We start from the raw sequence: 23,151 nt of genomic DNA, 5'->3' as shown, positions 1-23,151 counted from the left end.
GAGGGGGGGGAGAGCGAGAGGAAGAGGGGGGAGAGCGAGAGGAAGAGGGTAGAGAGCGAGAGGAAGACGGGGGAGAGCAGGAGGAAGACGGGGGAGAGCAGGAGGAAGACGGGGGAGAGCAGGAGGAAGACGGGGGAGAGCAGGAGGAAGACGGGGGAGAGAATGAGGGAGGAGAGGAGAGAGAGAAAAATTGCAGGTCAGTCTTCACTTATACTAGTACCCCGATAAAAAAAAAAAAAAAAAAACATTTGTCATGTTATAAAAATGTTGAAATATGCAAATATTTTAACATATTTCTAGTCACATTTATATTGTATACCAATTAATTAAACAAATATGGTTAATGTGATTTGGATTACCTCAGGAAGGGGGAGCGCGACCAACATCAGGGATGAAAAGGGGGGCCTGGCGTAAAACGTTTGCTCATCCCTAGCGTAAGCAAATGAACTAATTAACTACAAATAACAAGACAGGAAAAGCAACAATGAATGTTTCTCTCACAACAGATGCAATAGAACAATTCAGAAGCTTTCCCATATTCACAAAGAGCTTTGTACGCACTTGGGTTTTTGAGCTTCCATAATCCTGGCAGCACTTGAAAAGGTGACCTGGCCTGCAGCCCCAACATAAAGGGGTGGGAAGGACACACGCAAGCTGCATCACATTGAAAAAGAAGTGACACATGAGTAACAAAATCATTTACCAAATCAAGGCACAACACCTGCAGTGGCGGGAAACAGTTTGTGAACCCCTTAGGATTTCCACCTATTTCGCACCTACAATGTTATTAGATCTTAATCAAAGTCCTAATAATAGATAATGATAACCTATTCAAACAAATGCCAAAAAAATATATGATACTTTTTCAACATTTATTTATCCACAAATGGTTCAATATTCAATTTCCATGTGTGAAAAAGCAGCAATGACTTCAACTGAGCGTTTCCTGTAACTTCTGGGAATTTTGGCCCATTTCTCCTTAGAGACCTGCTTCAACTAAATTTTATCATTTTACTTAAATAAATTAACATCTTACTTACATGTACAATTTTTTTTTAGAAAAGAATAATATTTATACATCTATCTTAGTAAAAACAATCTTCATAACAATTTTTCTTTACTATTTTCTGTATGTTGCATATCAATTAATATATTTAATTTTTATATATAAATCTATTTGGATTCTTTTAATTTCAAATTATTCTTATTTTTTAACATAGAAAAGATTTTTAAAAAAAGGATAGATAAAGATGGGGCCAGATATATTTAAGAAAAGACTGGTTTTAATTTAAGAAGGTTATCCTGGAAAAACTATGGAATTTCCGTAATTATCATTGCAGTTCACAACTTTTTTCTCAGCACTGTATATGATGTACATGTATAACTAGTGTATGTATATTACACATAGCTGATGTAGCTTATAGGTTATCAAAATAGATCAAGAAACAAAAACCAAGAGAAAAAGCAGTGCTTTGTGATTTTAAAAAAAAGATGAATACAGAGGGGGGAAAAAGAACATTCCTAAAACAGAATAAGAGAATAGAAAAGGAATATTCTTAAAGGGATTCGAGCAGTTAATCAATTTATGTCCAGGAAAGACTGCACCCGCGTTGCCGTCCGTTGTGGCATGGAAGTGGTTAATAAGAAATGACCGCATTTAAAACCACCAAAGCTGCGGATTCTTGCTAAACCTGTATTTAAGTCGCGATGCCCGACCTTGGATCCTGCGAGGAATGTCCCCGTCCCTCCCAGCAACTTACATAGAAATAAATACACAACCAAGGTGTGGAGGTACAATGGATGCGGATTTTATTCAAACAAAATCAGCCCTGAGTGCCAACCCTGCCAGCGTGCTTACCCCCAGGTAAAGGCCGAGGGTACCCAAACCATAGCCTGCAACACCCATTAGTGCGACTGGGCTCACCATTAGTGAGACTGGGATCCAGGGAATCGCGCACAAATGAGTCCTGCCCCCTCGCCACCCACAGCAGCCACAAGGCTTCCTTGCACCATAGAGACCCCGTCTGGCAAGGTTAAAGCACCATGTGCCTTGAAATGCCCACCTCAACCATGCGAAACATCCAAGCCTTCCACTCATTTTCCTTCTTTTTTTTTCTTCTTAAGAAACATCAAATACAATCAACAACAATATAACAGTATAACCCTACAACTGGAACTGTATCACGCATAACAAAGTGGACTGGATTTCCCGCTGCTGCCCACGGATCGGAATCCCCCAGCCCTTCCCCCTCCTGTGTGTTACCCTATGACGTGGCGAGGAGGAGTGGAGGGAGGGCAAATCACGGTCTTGGCTAAAGCCAAAAGGTGAGGGGGGTGGCCTGGCCCCGGCGATCAGGTGCCCCGTCGCCAGAGAGGCTCCAGGCTGCTTGTTTGTGGAAGCAACTGGAATGTCATAATGTACATGGGTATTTTATTAACCTTCCCAAACAGATCATAGTCATTTATGTAGAAAGGGACCAGCCATATATGGTCTGACGAGCGTCTGTATAAACTCCGCCTGCAATGCATGTCTGGTCTATAATAATTGCAAAAAAGTGTAGTAACCCCAGGAACTGCAATCTACAAGTTTCCCATCTCCATGATTCCCGGAAAGACATGACTGGCAGCAGCTCCAGACACAGTCTCTTCTGGCCTGAGCTACAACTCTATTGCTTTCACAAACAAACGAGAGCAGACTGAACTGAAACGGCTGATAAGGCCATGAACCCTTCAGTGCTATTGCCATTTGTTTTATATCATGTAAAAAAACGCAATCCTGGCTGCTAATCTATTTTCTATTTTTTTTATTATCACACCCTCTCTTATTTGTATACATGATGGGAACCTGGGGATCCCCACATCAGAACTACACTATTTTCAGATACAAAGAACCCCAACCTCCCCCCTTTTCCCAAGATACAGGCATAACCCCACATTAACGTACGCAATGGGTCCAGAGCATGTATGTAAAGCGAAAATGTACTTAAAGTGAAGCACTACCTTTTTCCCACTTATCGATGCATGTGCTGTACTGCAATCGTCATATACGTGCATAACTGATGTAAATAACGCATGTGTAACAGGCTCTATAGTCTCCCCGCTTGCGCACAGCTTCGGTACAGGTAGGGAGCCGGTATTGCTGTTCAGGACGTGCTGACAGGCGCATTTGCGAGCTGCCGTTTTCCTATTGGGCGATATGTCTTTACTCGCGAGTGTACTTAAAGTGGGTGTCCTTAAACCGGGATATGCCTGTACTTAGCAGTGAAGGTACCAGCATTTCAGTTCCCATTCAGAAAAAACACAAAAAAAAGGCGTGTAAAATCTCAAGCTCACATGGGCCAATAGAAATCTGCAAAGTCATCTGTTGCAACTTCCTATTGGTCCATGTGACTCAGAACATTTTAAACCCAGGAAGTAACGCCACTTCCTTCACCCGTATCTTGGGAGTCGGACGGAGGTCCTTGCAGCTGAAAAAAACGCGGTTCAGCTTGGGCCCCACAGGATCCATACTGTCAAAATAATAGGGGGTGGTTGGTTGGTAGCGGAAATGCTCCTTTAAAGTTATGTTTAAAGCTTTACTGAGAAAAGCCCATGAGCCAAACCGTGGAAAGCACAATACAATATCCTACATATATGTTGCTTTTACTTATGAGAACATACCTGATGCAATAATGTGAATATTTAGCCCCCCAAAAATGTTCAATACTAAGATTACTAATAAATTAAAAGTTGGTTGTGTAGATGACACTATCTCTAAGTCCCCAAACTCAAATGTCAATTTGGTCATGAGAATATTCATTAAAGCACCAACTTAATGCCCGATACAGTTAACCTGCATGTTTCCCATAGTGATGCAGAGCAAATTACAGGTTATGTATCTTTAAAGAAGCCATTCCACCAAGAAACATATACTGGAAGTTCAATAAAGAGAAACCATGCAGCGATGTAATACTCTCTCTGCCACTTGTAGTGGCTGTTTAATAATTTAATACAGTTAATAGTGTTAAAAATTTAGCCTCAAAAAAACCTTACTGTGAAAATGTCAATATTAATGAATAGTTTCATACACATTTTCAAAGCCAATAGAGGAAAGCACGCAGAAGCAATGCTAATGTTTTAGTAATCACATGCTATTTACTAAGTAGGTATTTTTAAAAGTAAGTGCCCTGTCATCATGTCAACATTGCTATAAAATAGAAAATGAATGGGGGAATTCACACTTCAGTATGTGGAGGCATGATGTAAACATAACAGCACACAAATAAAGTTACACCTGCTAACTGGACAAGCGTGAAAGGGATATCCCCCCCGCTGCAGCCATGATGCTGCTCAGTGTAAGGCTCGTAGTCTACATTTAAAAACAATTAAAGCTGCAACAGCCGGACCCTAAAACCTTTTTATTGCAGAACGTTAACTGGAGGGTCCCCATAGCTGAATCAAAGTACTCCAAGCTTCCCTGGTACCCGACATATCAGCAGTTTTTTTGTTGCCCGTGTGAGGATGACTCCGGGGGCCGTGTGTGTACAGTAAATTGCACAAGAATCCCTATCCACTAGATCAGTGATTCCCAACTCCAGGTCTCAAGAATCTCCATCAGGTTGAAGGATATCCCAGCTTCAGCACAGAAGATTCAGTCAAAACGACAGCCACGGATTGAGCCACCTGTGCTGAAGTAAAACCGGACATGTTGGGGGTTCTTGAGGACTGGAGTTGGGAAACACAGTACCACAAAGAGCGTGGTCCAGGTGCTGTATGTATGTACAGATCACCATGGACATATCGTAGTAAGTTATAATGCCAATGTTAATACTGTACAGACAAGAGAGTTGAAATATCTTTACTTGATTGTTTTCCCAATATGCCTACCTTAGCTTTTCCATCCTGCAATAAACCCCACGTGTTACGGGAGCAAAGGGTTTACATACAAACCAGAAGAGCATATAGGCATACCCCGCATTAACGTACGCAATGGGTCCGGAGCATGTATGTAACACAGGCATACCCCGCATTAACGTACGCAATGGGTCCGGAGCATGTATGTAACACAGGCATACCCCGCATTAACGTACGCAATGGGTCCGGAGCATGTATGTAACACAGGCATACCCCGCATTAACGTACGCAATGGGTCCGGAGCATGTATGTAACACAGGCATACCCCGCATTAACGTACGCAATGGGACCGGAGCATGTATGTAACACAGGCATACCCCGCATTAACGTACGCAATGGGTCCGGAGCATGTATGTAACACAGGCATACCCCGCATTAACGTACGCAATGGGTCCGGAGCATGTATGTAACACAGGCATACCCCGCATTAACGTACGCAATGGGACCGGAGCATGTATGTAACACAGGCATACCCCGCATTAACGTACGCAATGGGTCCGGAGCATGTATGTAACACAGACATACCCCGCATTAACGTACGCAATGGGTCCGGAGCATGTATGTAACACAGGCATACCCCGCATTAACGTACGCAATGGGTCCGGAGCATGTATGTAACACAGGCATACCCCGCATTAACGTACGCAATGGGTCCGGAGCATGTATGTAACACAGGCATACCCCGCATTAACGTACGCAATGGGACCGGAGCATGTATGTAACACAGGCATACCCCGCATTAACGTACGCAATGGGGCCGGAGCACGTATGTAACACAGGCATACCCTGCATTAACGTACGCAATGGGTCCGGAGCACGTATGTAACACAGGCATACCCCGCATTAACGTACGCAATGGGTCCGGAGCACGTATGTAACACAGGCATACCCCGCATTAACGTACGCAATGGGTCCGGAGCATGTATGTAACACAGGCATACCCCGCATTAACGTACGCAATGGGTCCGGAGCATGTATGTAACACAGGCATACCCCGCATTAACGTACGCAATGGGTCCGGAGCATGTATGTAACACAGGCATACCCCGCATTAACGTAAGCAATGGGTCCGGAGCATGTATGTAACACAGGCATACCCCGCATTAACGTACGCAATGGGTCCGGAGCATGTATGTAACACAGGCATACCCCGCATTAACGTACGCAATGGGTCCGGAGCATGTATGTAACACAGGCATACCCCGCATTAACGTAAGCAATGGGTCCGGAGCATGTATGTAACACAGGCATACCCCGCATTAACGTACGCAATGGGTCCGGAGCATGTATGTAACACAGGCATACCCCGCATTAACGTAAGCAATGGGTCCGGAGCATGTATGTAAAGTGAAAATGTACTTAAAGTGAAGCACTACATTCCCCCCACTTATCAATGCATGTACTGTACTGCAATCGTCATATACGTGCATAACTGATGTAAATAACACATCTATAACAGGCTCTAGTCTCCCCGCTTGCGCACAGCTTCGGTACAGGTAGGGAGCCGGTATTGCTGTTCAGGACGTGCTGACAGGCGCATGCGTGAGCTGCCGTTTGCCTATTGGGCGATATGTCCTTACTCGCGAGTGTACTTAAAGTGAGTGTCCTTAAACCGGGGTATGCCTGTATAGACCTAGTGGGGATGGGGGGAGGGGGGGGAGAAGAATAATCCCCATCTGCCCAAAAGCCCTAGCCATATATATTCTGATAACACTGGCAGCGTTTACCATGCATACACAATACCAGCCATAGAACACTGTCCATCAAGCAGTCGAAGTGACGGAAATCCTGCTTTAATGAGTTTACACTCTAACGATTGGCTTTAGCATACAAGTTTAAAGCACAAAAAACACTATGTTACTAAAAAGGATTAGGGGAAATGAGTATAGGATAGCAGGAACAGAAAAATGTAACTACAGTACTTCAAGCATCAGCTCTACAGCAGGATTTCATTTAAAATCCTGTGTGTGTTTATTTTAAATAAGATCAGTTGTGTAGTATCAGATAATACTCACTGCATTTTATTTCACTTTTTGCAATCTTTTTTAATGATTTATATATGTATTAAGCTTCCTTGGGTTGCTATATAGCAGCCACTTAGGAAGATTCAGCACTTCCTCTTTTGAAATAGGCAGCCATATTCTATGCCCTGGGAAGCAGGATCTGTGCTGATAGATCGGCAGCTTAGATAATGGCACTGCCGTAAATGTTAAGAACTGCTGAATCTATTTAAAACAAATTTAAAAAGCGGGCATAGGGAATTGCCTCTTTAAAGCTCAGACTGGGTGACTTGGGCCGTAAAAAGTCCAGCATCACCCATCGCAGTATAAAGTAATCACTTCATTTCAGCATTTTGCTCAGTTTGCTGTGCAAAACAATATACTGTAAAGCACAACACTTCAGTTCTGAACCACTGCAACATGTGCTCCTGCTGTTGTGTTTTATGCATTATCTCTTTGCACAATAAGGCCGGGCAAATAGTTGGTATCCCTGAAAAGCAATGCACAGAAACCCACAAATTCAGATCTCATCCATCCCAAAGAGTAAACTCTGTTCCCTCCGAGGTTGTAGCTAACAGAGTTCAAGGGGAGCAATATTTAGTACATTTTGCTAAGCATTTGATGGGCTACTTCTACAAGAAGCATCATCCGTTCCCAAAAAAAAAAAATAAGTCATATCTTGAAATTTAGTTTGGCCTCACTTAATAGGTAAATATATACTCACAGACACGCAGATACGCAGATACCATAGAAACGGTGTGTGGAGACACACACGTATTTTTCCTGAGATGCTACTTTCAAAAATAGCTAAAAATACCTAGACTATGTGGCTGGCAACACAGACCTCTACCATCACTGTAAATCTGTATAAGTCTGATAGTCTAATGCGAACCAAACGTTTGTGACTTTAACCTCTTCACATGTCAAGCTCCGGAAATACTGGCTTTTCAGGCTCCGACATGATTAAGAGAAGCTCTCACCCCAATGAACACTTTTCTTTTCCAGTTTTCTTTAGCCGAGTGGGCGCGTATTTCCTAAGAAACATACTGTAGTAATCCTGTATTGTAAACCGTTCTTGACCCGCACAAATCCTCTTAAAGTATTGCTGAATTCCAACCACCTGGGTTTGCAAACATGCAACATGGTTTCCATTTCCAAACAAGAGGAAGACCACTTTCCATTCTGCATGGTGCAGCAAACAGTTGGGCCTTTTACCACCAAGAAAAATGTTGTGTGATACCGCATATAGGACAAACAAAGCCTTTTCATATTGCTATTTGTGCCCATCAGCTACTGCTTGGAACACAATTTGGGGCTGAAATGGCAGCTCCTGTCCTCGTGTAGGCACCTTGTCAGTCAGGCAGGACCATGGTTGTGGTTCAGGAAAATGGTTGAGATTCTATATTTCTAGAGTGAATCTTGTACCCATTTCCCTATCCCCCAGGTTGAGTTTAAACTAATGACTGCGGCCAATGTTATGCATCATGTATATGTAGAAACGGTGCAGTAGTGACTACATTACCAAGAGTGCAATGTTGCTTTTCATGCACATTGAGAAACACGCCAGAGCCAGAAAGGTTAATACTACAAAAACAATAAAATTCTAGCTCCCAGCTAAAAGGCTATTAAAATAAGAAAGTTAGACTACAATTACATATGATTTGCATATTTTGGTGGGTGTTGTACTTTTTTCTCTCCATTTACTTGACTCATTAAAAAGGCCATGCTTCTAGCTCAGGGATGGCCAACTCCAGTCCTCAAGGACCACCAACAGGAAAGCTTCTTCGACAGCCATCTGTGCTGAAGCAGAGATATCCTTAAAACCTGACCTGTTGGTGGCCCCTGAGGACTGGAGTTGGCCACCCCTGTTCTACCTTCTATTCACTGAAAAGCGGCAACCACTGAATTTTGACTTTGGGTTGACTACAAACAATCGTTTGTTGATGTTAGAATGACGAAGCCCAACGCTGGAGCTCAATTCATCAAATTCACCGACTAATAACAGTCAAAACGGATTTCAGCTCCAAAGAGACACGCGACATGGAAGCCAAAGATAGCAAACTTCTTTGCTCTTAGTTAAACATTAACCGCACAGGAACCTCGTTATATGCATAACAGAAGGCCGCACGTGATCATTAGGAGTCATGACAAACAGTCAGGTGACCGACTGTGGGCGATGAACCTTGCTCCTAATGTATGAGGGGCATCTCCTGAACCTGTGCCAAAACCGGCAAATTGAATGGTAAGCTCATTAAGGAGGGAGGAGCAGAGAGTAGACTATGTAACCAACGCTGCTGTAAATGATCACTTACTCGTACAGCTCCCATTAAGTACACAAGGGGGTGCTCAACCCAGTCACCAAACCACCCCATCAAAAGGTCAGGTTTTCAGCCTTTGACTGAGCATCTGATTGAGCCACCTGTGCTGAAGCAGGGATATCCTGAAAGCCTGACCTGTTAGAGGGAGTGGGGGGGGCTTGAGGACTGGAGTTAGGCACCCTAGGTGTACACAATACTTTACAGTAGGAGCACATGGGCTATTTACATCACTGTAAATTTAACTGCAAGTTAGGGCAGATGTATCAAAGCATTTTGCTCCAATTTTGACCCATCAGTGCAGGGTGAAAATGCCATGATTTTGCCTAAAATTAGCCTCGATACATCCCCCCTAATAATGTAGTTCTGCAGGAAAGTGGAGAACCATTTGCCTGCGTGGTGAGCTCCTGTGTGCTTCTCACTGCCCTACCTCTTAGGATATGGCACAATTACATCGCTACTTCAAGGGTTAAGCAGGAAATAGATGAAGAGGCAACATTTTACGGACTACATTTCAAGGCTTGGCATTAAGAAACATTTGCGGCAGGTTCTATTCAAAGCCTTCACAGGGAGCCCATTTAAGCAGCAGTTGCAATTCCCCATCACGAATATGGAAACTGCCCTAAAGCATTAGTACGGTGGTCCTCAATCTTTTTTTGGAGCAGTTCCAGGATTTTTAAAATCTCAGGGTACCCCTGCTCTTCAGACCTCACTAATTCCCTCCTTGCATACACACTCACCATTCTTTTCACAAGCACACAACCTACCACCCTCTTACACACTCCACATTACCCCTCACATTTTCACGTGTATCCCCTCCCACCCTCTTTCTTAATCATAAACGCACATTAGCACCCCCCCCCCCCTTTCTCTTACCAACACCTCATACCTTTCCCCTCCCCACACAAAGCCCTCACTCCTTTGCCCCTCCCACATACCCCAAGCATGTCAGCTGCTCAGCGGGTTCATCCCGTGCTGTCTGGAGATGGACAAGCTCCTCTCTCGCCTCAGTGCCGGGCTGAGAGAGGAGAGGCAGATAGTGGCCTCTAGGTCCCCAGGCCACACGAGACGTGCACACGGAGCAGCCAGCAGAGTTTGTACCCGGGGACCATGGCACCCACGGTCACAGCACCCCAGCACTCTTGGCAGAGGGTAGCAGCACTCCGCATTAGAGAATATGCATCATTGACACATTCCTTGAGGTCCTGGTATACAATACATGGCACTGAATATGGCAGAAGTGGCACCCTCTTACAGAACTGTATTACACAATGGCTACCATAGGGAGATTCTGGTGTACACACTACATTTCGCTGGGCGAAGAGAAAAAAAGAAAATCTCGAAAATTGTTGCAAGTTTGCCTCAAAATCCATGGATTTCGGGTATAGCAAACGCACAGTGCATAAACAGCAGTTTTCATATGGCACCTTTTACCAGGCTAAAAATGCCCGTCATGGTTAACATAGAAGTGTATTAATTTATAGCCTAGCCTGGGAAAGTAAAGCCACATAGAGTATGTATTTGGATCTCTGTACAAAGAAGATATATCCCCAAAGTTGACTCTAAAGCAAGTTTACTTCGATGCCTAACACCATGGTGCACCCTTTCCAGGCCAGCAGTTCAGCCCTGCATATTCAAAACCGGTGCCGAGTTTCATGGTCATTACAAATGCTAGAAAAATAGAAAGAAACTGGTGAGCAACAGACCCAAAGGGGGGCCAAGAGACCTGTAAGGTCCCCTGTATAACTGCACTCAATCCCACTACATAGTTACGTAGTCTAATACAGAAAAAGCTCAGAGCTCAAAAAGTCCAACAGTGTACTGATATGGTGAAGAGAATATAAAAACTATTTTAATCGTAATATAGCATTAAAATAAAGGGTGTTAAAAAATTACAAATGCTAGTCTCCCTTTATATCAGTCATTATGTGCTGAACAAGTTAAAAACGTTAGCAGGATCTCTGACCTAGATTACAGCCCTTTCATAATTGGCTGCTATGTTGATGACATCATAAAGAGCCAACACACCCCTTACACCTTAGGCAGACCTGTCAAGTCTGTGAAATATTGCCTCCTGTTACACATTAAAACATTCCATTGTGAAGGGCAGAAACGGGTGATCTTCCACAGAAGATGATTAAGCAAATGACCCCCTTCTAGTAGGTGACTAAAAAGTTAATTTACTAGCATACAATTCAGCTTGAGCTGCCTCTGCTACTCACTAGCTAAAACGTTAGGCCCGAGCCATGGTGCCTTCGCAGAGGCGTGGAGGCCATGGGGGGCGTTCCTAGGGGCTTCACGGAGTTGGTTCACCCACGTGACCTGCATGTCGTGCCAAGAAATCAGTTTCAACTGATTTCTTGTGCAACGCCCGCCCCCTCCTGCCTCCGCCCGCACGGTCTATGGGCGCGATCAATGCCTTAAGGCAATCTGATCGCACCCCGTGCGGACGCTTCTGCGCGATCTCCCATACCATGGACTCAGCCTTAGTAAACATGCAACTTCATTTTGAGGCCACAGAAGGAGCTGGAGTAAACAACGCCTTCCCCAGCCACTTCACCTACCACTGAAGTTATAGCAACGATTGCAGGAGTGTCGGTATAATAAAAATAACAGCTTCATTTTTAGAGCGCTTTTCTCCCAATGGGACACAAACACTCCACAGTTACAGTAATGAAAAAAGAATAAAACATTAAAGGTTAAAAAAAATAAAAGACCAAATAAAAAGAAAGATAGAATACAGGATGGGATGGTACTGTAGCTATTAAAGGCCGGATAGGTTGTGGTTCATTAATTAAATGCCGGGGTAAACAGGTACTGTAGGTCTTCAGGTTGTTTTTATAGATTTCCAGAAAGAGGGACTCTCAAACTATACGGGGCAGACTGTTCCAAAGAGCGAGAGCAGCGTGGCTAAAAGTAGGGAGTGTAGGGAAAAAGGCAATCGTGTAATTTCTGTGCAGTGGAAATAACAATTTTCATGAAAATTATATCAAGGCCTAGTTAGTGCCAACAGAGCCATTTTATTGTAAATTATACTTAATGCTTTAAAAAAATAAAATAAATATGAAACAGCCCTTTATTATTTAGCTTTATTTTCATCTGAAATGGCTGTCAGTCACGGTGGCTATTTATAAACAGGTTAGATTTTCCTGTTTGTATGAGATGACATCCCTTATTAACCTGCCTAATCATGTGGCCATATTAAATTTCATTGATCATGACTTTTCGTTCAAGGTCACATGATGTCCAATCAGCAGAGAGGATTGTAACAACTTAGTAATAGTTATTTTCATGAAAGTGGGAGACATAATATCTTGGCCATTAACTCCACAAGTCAATCATCCATTCAAACACAAACACACTGGAAAACAGGCTTCCCTGTTCTGAAAAATTTCCCTGCGGAAAGATTTGTCACATTTTTTTAATGTGAGAAAGACTTGAGTCATTTTAAAAGAAAATACAAATGTACTTTAAATACCAAGATGTACACAGTATAAAAAGCATGCCTCAAACACACACAGCAGCCCACTCTGCTCATCACCTTAAGATTTTTGTATATTTTTTGCAGTATTTTATTATGAGCCTTGGTTTGGACGAGCAGTTTTGCCTACCAGGTAAGAATACCTGCCTAGTGGACACAAAATAGTTGTAGGGTTAAGATCGCACCAGTGGCCATTAGAAAGTTGTGACATCTGATGCTATCGCAACTTTCTATTTTTGACGCAGAGACCATATTTGTCAATATTTTGTGTCAAAACAGACACACAAAAAAAAAACGACAAACATCTCTAGAACTGGAAGAGGAGTGGGGGTATCCAGATCAACTTCGGAAGACTCTGCAGGTCCTATAAGCTTAAAAGAAAGGGGGAGTGGAAGAATCAATCTCTTTGTCACTAATTAGAAATTGGTTATCATATTGATCAGGTGGCTTTATTAATATATTTATTTTTACTGCCAGTAATGAAGAAATGATGGGGGTAATTCTATATGTCGTAAAGCGGACGATGTTTTTCGAAGGACAGTGACATCAATGGTGGTGGGGGGCAGGGGGTTTGGCCAAAAATGGTCCGAGCAACTCTATGGGTCTTATTCAATAAAGTATGACCGCGACGATTTGGTGCTGCCAAAAGGAAAGGAGCGGCTCAGTGAGCCGACTGGCACCGAGTTTGAAGCAGGGGTTCAATTCCCGTTGTCGGCTCCTTGTGACCTTGGGCAAGTCACTTTATCTCCCTGTGCCTCAGGCACCAAAAACATAGATTGTAAGCTCCACGGGGCAGGCACTGTGTCTGCAAAATGTCTCTGTATCTACGTAAAACTAGCAGCGCTATACAAGAACAATTATTATTATTATTATTCCTTGACTTCAGTGGGACTTTCCATGAGGCAGCACTGGATCGCAGCTATCGCACTTAATTAAATAAGCCTATATGAGCAAGTACAACTGATAAAAAAAATAAACAAAATAGTAAGATCCACTCCCAAAACAAATTACTGTAATTGGTTTCATTATTGCAGAAAATAAGAGTCCCTAAGTGTTCCCCGATCATCTGCTCCTCACTTGCCACATGTGCCCCAAAGTCCCTCTGACACTGCCTTATACCAAATAAGAGAGCCAGTACTGCAGTAAGAGAGCCAGTACTGCAGGAGGTGCCTTCGTTTATTGGAACAGAATTAAGTGGGCATTGGCAAAGGGCACCACAAAAAATGAAGCAGGTACTAGTTTACAATGCTCTCTGAGACACCAGATAAGTTACGGTGAGTGAAACAAACGTGACAAAACCCCTGCACCGTTCAGCAAATAAAAATACCACTTGTGAGCACACATTCATGTGTCTCAGACAGGTCTCTTATGAGAAGAATCTCCGCGTGTTTGAGAATGCAGTGAAGAAGTACACCGTGTCTCTACATACTGCAGCGTAATCATTTGCAAACGGAAGAGTGTGCGGTGTTTATTGTTTTTGTTTTTTTTACGTGAACAATAATTGCCTCTCTGTGCATGATGTAAACCAGGGGTGCACAAACTTTTGAAGCTGCGCCCCCCTGCCTGCTCCCTTCACTGCTCGCGCCCCCCTTAGCTCTTGGGTCGGCATCAAATGACACCGCACTGCCATAGCAACGTGTCACACCAGCCATCTGAACCTCAGTAAGTTCAGTTGCAGAGGCCTCACGCAACCCCCCGGCATTTCATTTCAATGCCTTGGGGAAGAGCGCAGGGCCTCTGCAACCGCCAGCGCACCCCCAGAAAAATCCCGTGGCCCCCAGTTTGCGCACCCATAATGTAAACAATCCCTCTGCTCCAAAAGCAGCATTAATATACTTAAAGCATGCATTGTTTATCTAGCAAAGATATAGGTCAGGGGTGGCCAACTCCAGTCCTCAAAGGCCACCAACAGGTCAGGTTTTCAGGATACCCCTGCTTCAGCACAGGTGGCTCAGTTAACGACTGAGTCACTGATTGGGCCACCAGTGCTGAAGCAGGGGTATCCTAAAAACCTGACCTGTTGGTGGCCCCTGAGGACTGGAGCTGGCCACCCCTGGCCTAAGCAAATAGAGACATGGGATCAGAACTCTGCTTCAGTTTGAACGAAGGGCCTAAAACCCCTTTTCAGTGTCAAAGGAAATATGTTGCAGACCCTCAGGTACTACAGGGGGATTTATGCATGTCTCCTCACAGACTTGTTCTTCTGATCCTTGCCATTGTGCACAGAAATGGCATGCCCAGATCTCGCTATAAAAATGCATGCTGCTCCTGTGGGCCCAGGACAGCCTTCCTATCTTTGCACGATTGCAACCTGCCAGCACATTGTGCGTGTGAGAGGGGCTGATAAATGGAGCATTGTTTGCACGGCTTCTTCCCGAGAGCCAGCCTTGACAAAGCATCCATTACCCTCTCTGCTGCTCTGCCTTGTTCTCTTCAGCCGAGCACCCCTGACTCCAATACCTGATACCAGGCATGAATTTTAAATGGCAGCAATGCAGGCCTCTTTGTTTTCATCTAACCCTCCCCCTTTCCAATGACCGTCTCTCCCTTTCACCTGTTTCTTGGCCTGGTCTTGTTATAACCAGGACACGCACACCTTGCTCCTTTTATTGTTCACTGCATCAGACGCTTTAGTAAGAAGGGAATGGGAGGGGGGAGAATGTCAGTGCACTGCACAGCTAAGCTGATTTACAGCGCCAAACACAGAAACCCTGTAACAGCAGATGTCTGAACTGTGGGAGTATTAATTTTTTGCTCAATCACAAAGGCCTGATGAGGGAAGCTTGTGAGACACACTGTCAAATCTGTGCTGTCCCCCTGACCTCCTCTAACAAAAATTGAGAGGCTCATCCGCATTAATGACCCAGCAATCAGCGCTGGTTGACATTGTTTTCCCCTTTTCTTTAAGAAATCTCTTTTTGCCACATTGTTTTTTAGTTTTAGGATCCAGTGCTTAAAAATGAAGCTCTCTCTAGAGCCCAATGCAGCCTCAAAGTTGCAAAAAGTATCCTGAATAAATGCATTACAGATCTTATGCTTCTAACTGTTGAATCATGCCAACCTGCAATTAAAGAGAGACATCAAAAAATTGCTAAAACCCGGAATTAAAAAAAAAAAAAAAAAGCAAAGACCTGAAGATGAACATCTAAAACAGATGAATGAAATGACTGTGATGGTAAACAAACTAAAAGAAGAAATCCTCCAAAAGGAAAAATGTAAACATTTGGGTGTGATACAAAAAAGACTACTAAACGGAAAACATGTATACTTGGGAAGATGCCAGACATGTGTTTCTTTACCGTGTCCCTGCATGGAGGTCGAAGTAAATGACGGGTTTCTCCGATTTGTGGTAATATTGCCATTTGCGGATGTTTTTGTACGCCAGATTGTATATGGCGGCCGACTGGCAGGTTGAAACCAACGGTATTGCACGGGAAACCAGAAGAAGGACTACCACTTCTAATGTCGGACATCCTGCCAGTGTGCGAAGGTAAAACGTCCTATATTTTCTGCAGCCTCAAAGTTACCATGGTAACCAAAACTACAGGTTAAGAAAATCCTGGTTTTAATAAAAGAAAAACTTACTAAAAATAATAAAAAATAAAAAAATTATATATATATATATATATATATATATATATATATATATATATATATATATATATATATATATATATATATATATATATATATATATATATATATATATATATATATACACACACACACACACACACACGATACTAACATTATAGAAGTTGAACTCAATTAGACTGTAAGCTCCTCGGAGCAGGGACTCCTCTTCCTTAATGTCTAAAGCACTTATCCCCATGATCTGTTATTTATATTATCTGTTATTTATTGGATTACCACATGTATTACTGCTGTGAAGCGCTATGTACATTAATGGCGCTATATAAATAAAGACATACCATACAATACAACTCGTATTGGCTTCTGGGAATAGGGGGTGATGCTTAAAAAAATATATAACTTTAAACGGTTTTTATATTTTAATAATTTGTCGCCCACGACCTATTTGCCAATAAAGATAGTAGAAGTTTTCTGCAATCTTTTAACACTTTCAGTGCCAACGGGACAAACAATAACAGAATTGTGGTCCCCTATAGCAGTGGTACTCAACGCCAGTCCTCAAGCCCCCCTCCCTCCCCAACATGTCAGGTTTTCAGGATATCCCAGCTTCAGCACAGGTAGCTCAGTCAAAGACTGAGTCGCCTGTGCTGAAGCAGGGATATCCTAAAAACCTGATCTTTTGGGGGGGAGGTCTTGACGACTCGAGTTGAGAACCCGTGGCTTAGTCTGATTATTGCTTTCGTCATGATCCTAATACATGTTGAACAGCATGCTGATCTGGCACTTGCTTGGTCATTTTCTCCTGGAACGTGAGAGGATAGCTGTGGCCCTTAGCACGTCCTGAAATAAGCAACACCACAGGAGGCAGTGTTAAGGATCCACACCGACATCACCATCCACCTCCTTTCACAGCTTAACCCTCACACACCCGTTACCTCAGGCCAGTAATTAACAACCAGGTGCCGCCTCTCCACACCCACCCGAGATGAATGCGGAGGGGGGATGGGGAGACACAATGACGTCACTTGTTGGCCATTCATCTAGAGATGTCATATGGTTCAATGGGACACGTAGATAGAGGCCTCGCATTTTTAAACGTTTCATTCTCAAAAACAAACCGAGCAGCAAATGATAGATTGTGTTTGAGAAAAACAAACACAAACTAAACTGTATTAACATATCGTCCAATCTTGGTGTAGTATCCTGGGTGAGGGTGAATCTGGCACGACAAGGTCGATGACACTTTGAAATGAGGGTGTTATCAAGGTGTGTGTAAAGAAGGTATGTGGGTGGGGTAACACTAGGGTTGAATGAAGGATTGCAGCGTCACGGGAGGCCTTAAAATGTCTGGCTGTCTGAAAGGCCCCTTTCCTTAGCCACCCTAATTAATCCAGAAAGGGGACCAAATTGATTACAGGCACCTCAGCAGTAAATGGGCTAATTCGTTCCATACACTCAGAAAGAAGAGAGACAACTACTAGACACAGGGTCTTCACTTGTCCCCCATTACTACCATGGACCTGTCACAGATACCAATAGCCACCTGCCACAGCCAACCTATTACCATTGTGGTCACTTGTGTGAGGGGCATCACCATCTCACACCATCCTCATCACGCTCTGGTTCTGGCGGTTTGGGATCCCCCTTCTTAGTTACTATTCTGCTGTCGAGTCCTGTGTGTCTCGCATTGTCACTTCCAATTGATACCGTCTTTGTCACACACCATCTTCCCACGTGACACACAGTGCATGCAATACCTGTCACATGACTCAAAGTTAGCCCCTATATATGCCCCTTTGTCCCACACCAGCAATCGCTGTCATTCACTATAAATTGTCATACACTGAGTATCCCTTACCTTGACACACACACTGTCATTGTTACAAACTGTGTACAACCTCCTGTCACCATCCCATACTATTACAAACGGTCTATCCTCTCCCCTTGTCACATAGCGCTTTTACACACTGTATATGCACATCTTGTCAAAAACACAGTGTATTCTTCCCCTCACAGTAACACATACTGTATTGTCACCCAGTGCCCCGTCACATATTGTCACCCACTCTCCCGGCCTACACCGAGTGTCACACAGTATGATCACACACAGGGACCCACAGTATTGTTACACACTGTGCCCCCCTCCTCCCGTCATACACTGTGACATTGCCCCACACAGTGCCCCTCCTGTCACATTACCACACACAGTGCCCCCCTGTGACACACTGACATTGCCACACACAGTGCCCTCCCCCCCGCACTCTCACCTAGTGCCACCTCGCATGCTTTGCGCAGCTGGCTGTGGTGCGCTCTCTTCACCTCCTTGTCGCTCAGGATCTTGTCCAGGGCCCGTGTCAGGAACATGGTGTGTGCCCCCTTCTCCTCACACAGGGGTGTCCGTGGCGTTGGGGGACCCCTCCTTCTCACACAGGGGTGTCCGTGGCGTTGGGGGACCCCTCCTCCTCCTCACACAGGGGTGTCCGTGGCGTTGGGGGACCCCTCCTCCTCACACAGGGGTGTCCGTGGCGTTGGGGGACCCCTCCTCCTCACACAGGGGTGTCCGTGGCGGGGCGGCTCCCTCGGGTAATGTCGGGTGTTCTCTAGGGCTCCGGCTCAGAGAGTCGCGGGGGCAGCGTCCGCCCCATCACCCCCAGCACGGCACCTATCACCCTGCAGCGACTCCTCAGGGAAGGGGGTCTTGCGTGTCCCGGGTGTTATCCTGGGCTGGTCGGGTGGCTGTGCCGGGGTCCGGGGGCGCTGCACTGATCACGGAAGCTCGGCTCCTCTTCTCCTCGCCATGTTGGAAGGAAGCGACGTCAGGAACAGCCCCGCCCAGAGCAGACTGCAGCAACACCCGGGGAGGGAGGGGAACACAGGGAGAGGAGGGGAGGGAGTGGCAGAGCGAGAGAGAGGAGGGGGGAGACAGAGAGAGAGAGAGAGGAGGGGGGGGAGAGAGAGGGTCGAGACTGAGAGAGAGAGAGGGGGGGACAAATAGAGAGAGAGGGGGGACAAATAGGGAGAGAGGGGGAGACAGAGAAGCAGAGAAAGAGAGGGGGAGACAGAGAGAAGCAGAGAAAGAGAGGGGGAGAAACAGGGAGGGGGTTGTAGATAGACAGAAGCAGAGAGAGAGATGGAGAGAGGGGGGGGAGAAACAGAGAGAGGGGGGAGAGTGAGAAACAGAGAGGAGGGATGTGGAAAATAGGGAAAGAACGAGTGCAGAAGGAGTGTGTGATGGTGAAAGAGGCTGTGTCACTTTGTGTCTGTGATAGGTGGGAGGGGGCTGTGTCACATTGTGATAGGTGGGAGGGGGCTGTGTCACATTGTGATAGGTGGGAGGGGGAATGTGTCACACTCATGCATTGTGATAGGTGGGCAGGGGCTTTGTGACAATGTGATGGTGGGAAGGGACTGAGTTAGGTGATGGGAGGGAGCGCTGTCACATTGTGTGTTATGATGGTAGGTGCCAGTTACACTTCTATGTGTGTTATGTATATATCTTTATTTATCTGATACCATTGATGTACATAGCTCTTCGCAGCAGTAATATACGTGATAATCATATAAATAACAAATAATAGAAATAAAAAAATGGGAATTAGTGCTTCAGATATAAAAGTAACATTTAGGAAAAGGAGTCCCTGCTCTGTAGAGCTTACAATCTAATTGGTAAGTAGGAGGAACGTAAAGAGACAGTAGGAGGGTGTTCTGGTAAGTGCGTCTGCAAGGGGCCACGGTCGACATATGAGGTGTATAGTATCAGCCACGGAGCTACTCATATCTTTTGTTAAAGAGGTGTGTTTTAAGATGGATCTTAAAGGTGGATAGAGAGGGTGCTAATCGGATATTGAGAGGAATGGCATTCCGGAGGTGTGGGGCAGTCAGTGAGAAAGGTTGAAGGAGGGGGAAGGCTTTAGATACAAAAGGGGTAGAGAGAAGACATCTTTGAGCAGAACACAAGTCGGGATGGTGAATAGCAAAAAATTAGGACTGAGATGTAAGGAGGGGCAGAAGAGTGTAAAGCTTTAAAAGTGAGGGGGACAATTGAGTGTGTGATCCGGGATTTGATAGGAAGCCAGGAGAGGGATTTCAACAGGGGAGACGCTAAAACAGATTTAGGAAAGAGTAGAGCGATTCTGGCAGCAGCGTTTAGGATAGATTGTAGGGGATGCAGGTGAGAGACAGGAAGGCCGGACAGCAGGAGGTTACAGTAGTCGAGACGGGAGAGATTGAGGGCCTGTGTCAGAGTTTTAGCAGTCAAGCTAAAAGGGGAAAGGGTGTATTGTGATGATGGGAGGTTGCAGTGTCACATTGTGTGTGTTATAATGGGAGGTTGCAGTTACACTTGTATGTGTGTGATGGTGAGAGGTTGCAGTGTCACATTCTGTGTGTTATGATGAGAGGTAGCTGTATCGCATTGTGTGTGTGATGGTGGGTGGTTGTAGTGTCACATTGCGTGTGTGTGATGGGAGAGGTTGCCGTGTCACATTGTGGGTGTTATAATGGGAGGCTGCAGTGTCACATTGGGTGTGTTATGATGGGAGGTTGCGGTGTCACATTGTGTGTGTTATGAAGGGTGGTTGCCATGTCACATTATGTGTGTGATGATAGAAGGTTGCGATGTTACTGTGTGTGTGTGTGTGTGTGATGGTGGGCGGTTGCAGTGTCAAAATTTGTGTGTTAACTTCTACCACCACCTACCCCGGGAAGCCTAACCACACACCCACCCCGGGACAACTAGCCCCAACACTCCCCAACCCAACAAATCTAACACCCACCCTCTATACTAATGGGCAATAGCCCGATTAGCCAAGTCATGCAACAACGATAAGGCCTCGGACATGGTGACAACAAGAGCGCTGAGCAGCGCTGACGCTCAGGCTCTCCTGCTCAAGCAGGAGCTTTTTTGTGTCCCTGCATGAGCGTCAGCGAGCGCGCTTGTGTGCCGGGTGGGAGGCGGAGCGGGAGGCGGGGCTAGCGCGCCACGTCACAGCGCCTACGTCACGGACTGCCATTGGCCTTTGGTGGTCACATGACCGGCTCCCCGCTTGCCTCAGCGGGAAAAATTCAATTTTGGTGTGGGCTGCAATTCCACACGCTCTCATTAGGAATGATGGGGGGGCCTCAGCGCGGCTCAGCACGGATGAGCGCTGTCTTTTTCACCATGTCCTAATCCTAAGGAATAGTTTCTCTGGCTTAGTGCTTCCTTTTCCCCCTTAGCTGATGCAGGTCTCCCTAAGCTGTTTCCCATTACTTTGTGATCTGGGGTCCCCCCGGTGGCCGAGTTATTAATTTTTTTTCAGATCCTAAAGATACAGTAAATGTGTTTTGATCGTGGGGTCACCTCCCGAAGAGACACCACCTTTCTATTGGGCACCTATAGAAGCTGAGCAAAGCGGAGCCTAGCTGCCATATTGTTCTCCTAGGCAATATAAATAACTCCAATAACTTAGCATCTTAGGGGTCCCCGGAGTTTGGAGCAAGTGATCGAAAAAATATGAGTACTCCCTAGTGCCGCCTTACACCAAAAACATTTTGTTTCTATTTTTGTAGTAGCATATTTCACTAATATAAATGACTCCGACAAGCAACTGAAAAATGTGCCTGAAATCATTCAAGATGTTGCTTAAAAGGCCTACCTCCTCTTCTATCATTATTATATCTGCTGAGTCATACAGACCTAGTTGCAAGTTAATTTGCACCGCCTCCTGTAATGTTTGACCCACAAATTGGGCTGATATCTGGCAGTTGTGGTCAGAATATGTGTTTTTTTGTTTTGTATTGTGTAGACCTATTCTGAGAGTTAATGGATGACGGCTGAAAAGAGTTTGACAAAAAAATGATACAGTGTTCACCTTGAAATGAAATAATAATAATTGTTGTTGTCGCCTGGTTATATCAGACACAGCATTTTTTATACATTGCAATAACCAGTATAGAAAGCACATGTCGGCTGAGTTAAAATGCATATAGTACAGAGTCAAAATACAACATGTCTACGTAATAGTCTTGTTGAAAAAGGACCAGAACATTTTGAATTAAATAAAAACAAAATAACAACTCGAGGTGTTTCCTTTGTAAACAGATTTGTAGCTTCCATTGCTTTTGTTATTCTGTATATGGCACTTAACATCGTATTTCTCTCTGGAGCACTGGGTTTTCTTTTTTTTTTCCCCCCCCATAGCTTGCAAGAAGACATTGAAAGGAGCAATCCAAGCCGTTTTTTTATTTATTTTTTTGTGTTTTTTTAAATACAGGTTTGAAGCAGGGGGTCTCTGGAACTGAACCCCATTCATTTCAGCTTCAGGGACCCCCTGCTTCCAGAGATACTTACCTCCAAAGGGGGTTCCGGTATCTTCTGCAGTTTAAAGTTTCCGTGTCACGTTGGCCAATAGAAAGCCGCACCAGGTGACGTCACAGCTTCCTATTGGCCGGCAGGGCGCAGGAGCTTTGAAAATCAGCCATAATGTGAACCCTGGAGTGACTAGCAGCACCCATTAGGGTGGTAAGTATCTACGGAAGCAGGGGGTCTCCGGAGCTGAAATTAATGGAGACCCCCTGCTTCAAACCTGTATAATGAAAGAAAAAGAAAACCGCTTGGATTTCCTTTTTTGAATATTTTCTGTATCATCATTTTTTTTTTTTTTTGCATAGTCAAATTATTTTAATTGTTTACAATTTTGGGGAGAGAATATATTTGAATGGCAACGAACTGCTAAGAATTTCTTTCTAGCGAAAGAATGAAGCCCTTTTCTGAAAACCGTGCAATAGATTATGAGCCCAGCAGAAGAGGTAATATGACTTTTGGCAAAATGCGCCATTCTGTTTTTTGGTATGCATTGTTCATTCACATCGGTCGGCGTGTCTTTAT

General features: G+C 44.6%; 1 protein-coding gene across 3 annotated transcripts in view; it reads right to left on the bottom strand.

Annotated features, from left to right (window-relative positions):
• ARFGEF1 (ARF guanine nucleotide exchange factor 1) overlaps positions 1-19,214 on the bottom strand; it is a 144,695-nt gene extending 125,481 nt beyond the window's left edge. Inside the window, exon 1 of one of the 3 annotated variants that reach the window (XM_075583778.1) lies at positions 18,551-19,214. In XM_075583778.1, the coding sequence (XP_075439893.1) occupies positions 18,551-18,647 (97 nt within the window). In that variant the 5' untranslated portion in view covers positions 18,648-19,214. The remainder of the gene's footprint in view (positions 1-18,550) is intronic. The other 2 variants (XM_075583775.1, XM_075583774.1) reach the window with 2 other exon arrangements.
• Positions 19,215-23,151: the final 3,937 nt, after the last annotated feature.

Source organism: Ascaphus truei, chromosome 2 (assembly GCF_040206685.1).
Source record: "Ascaphus truei isolate aAscTru1 chromosome 2, aAscTru1.hap1, whole genome shotgun sequence".
Lineage (NCBI taxonomy): Eukaryota > Metazoa > Chordata > Amphibia > Anura > Ascaphidae > Ascaphus > Ascaphus truei.
This window is presented reverse-complemented; position numbering and strand designations above follow the sequence as displayed.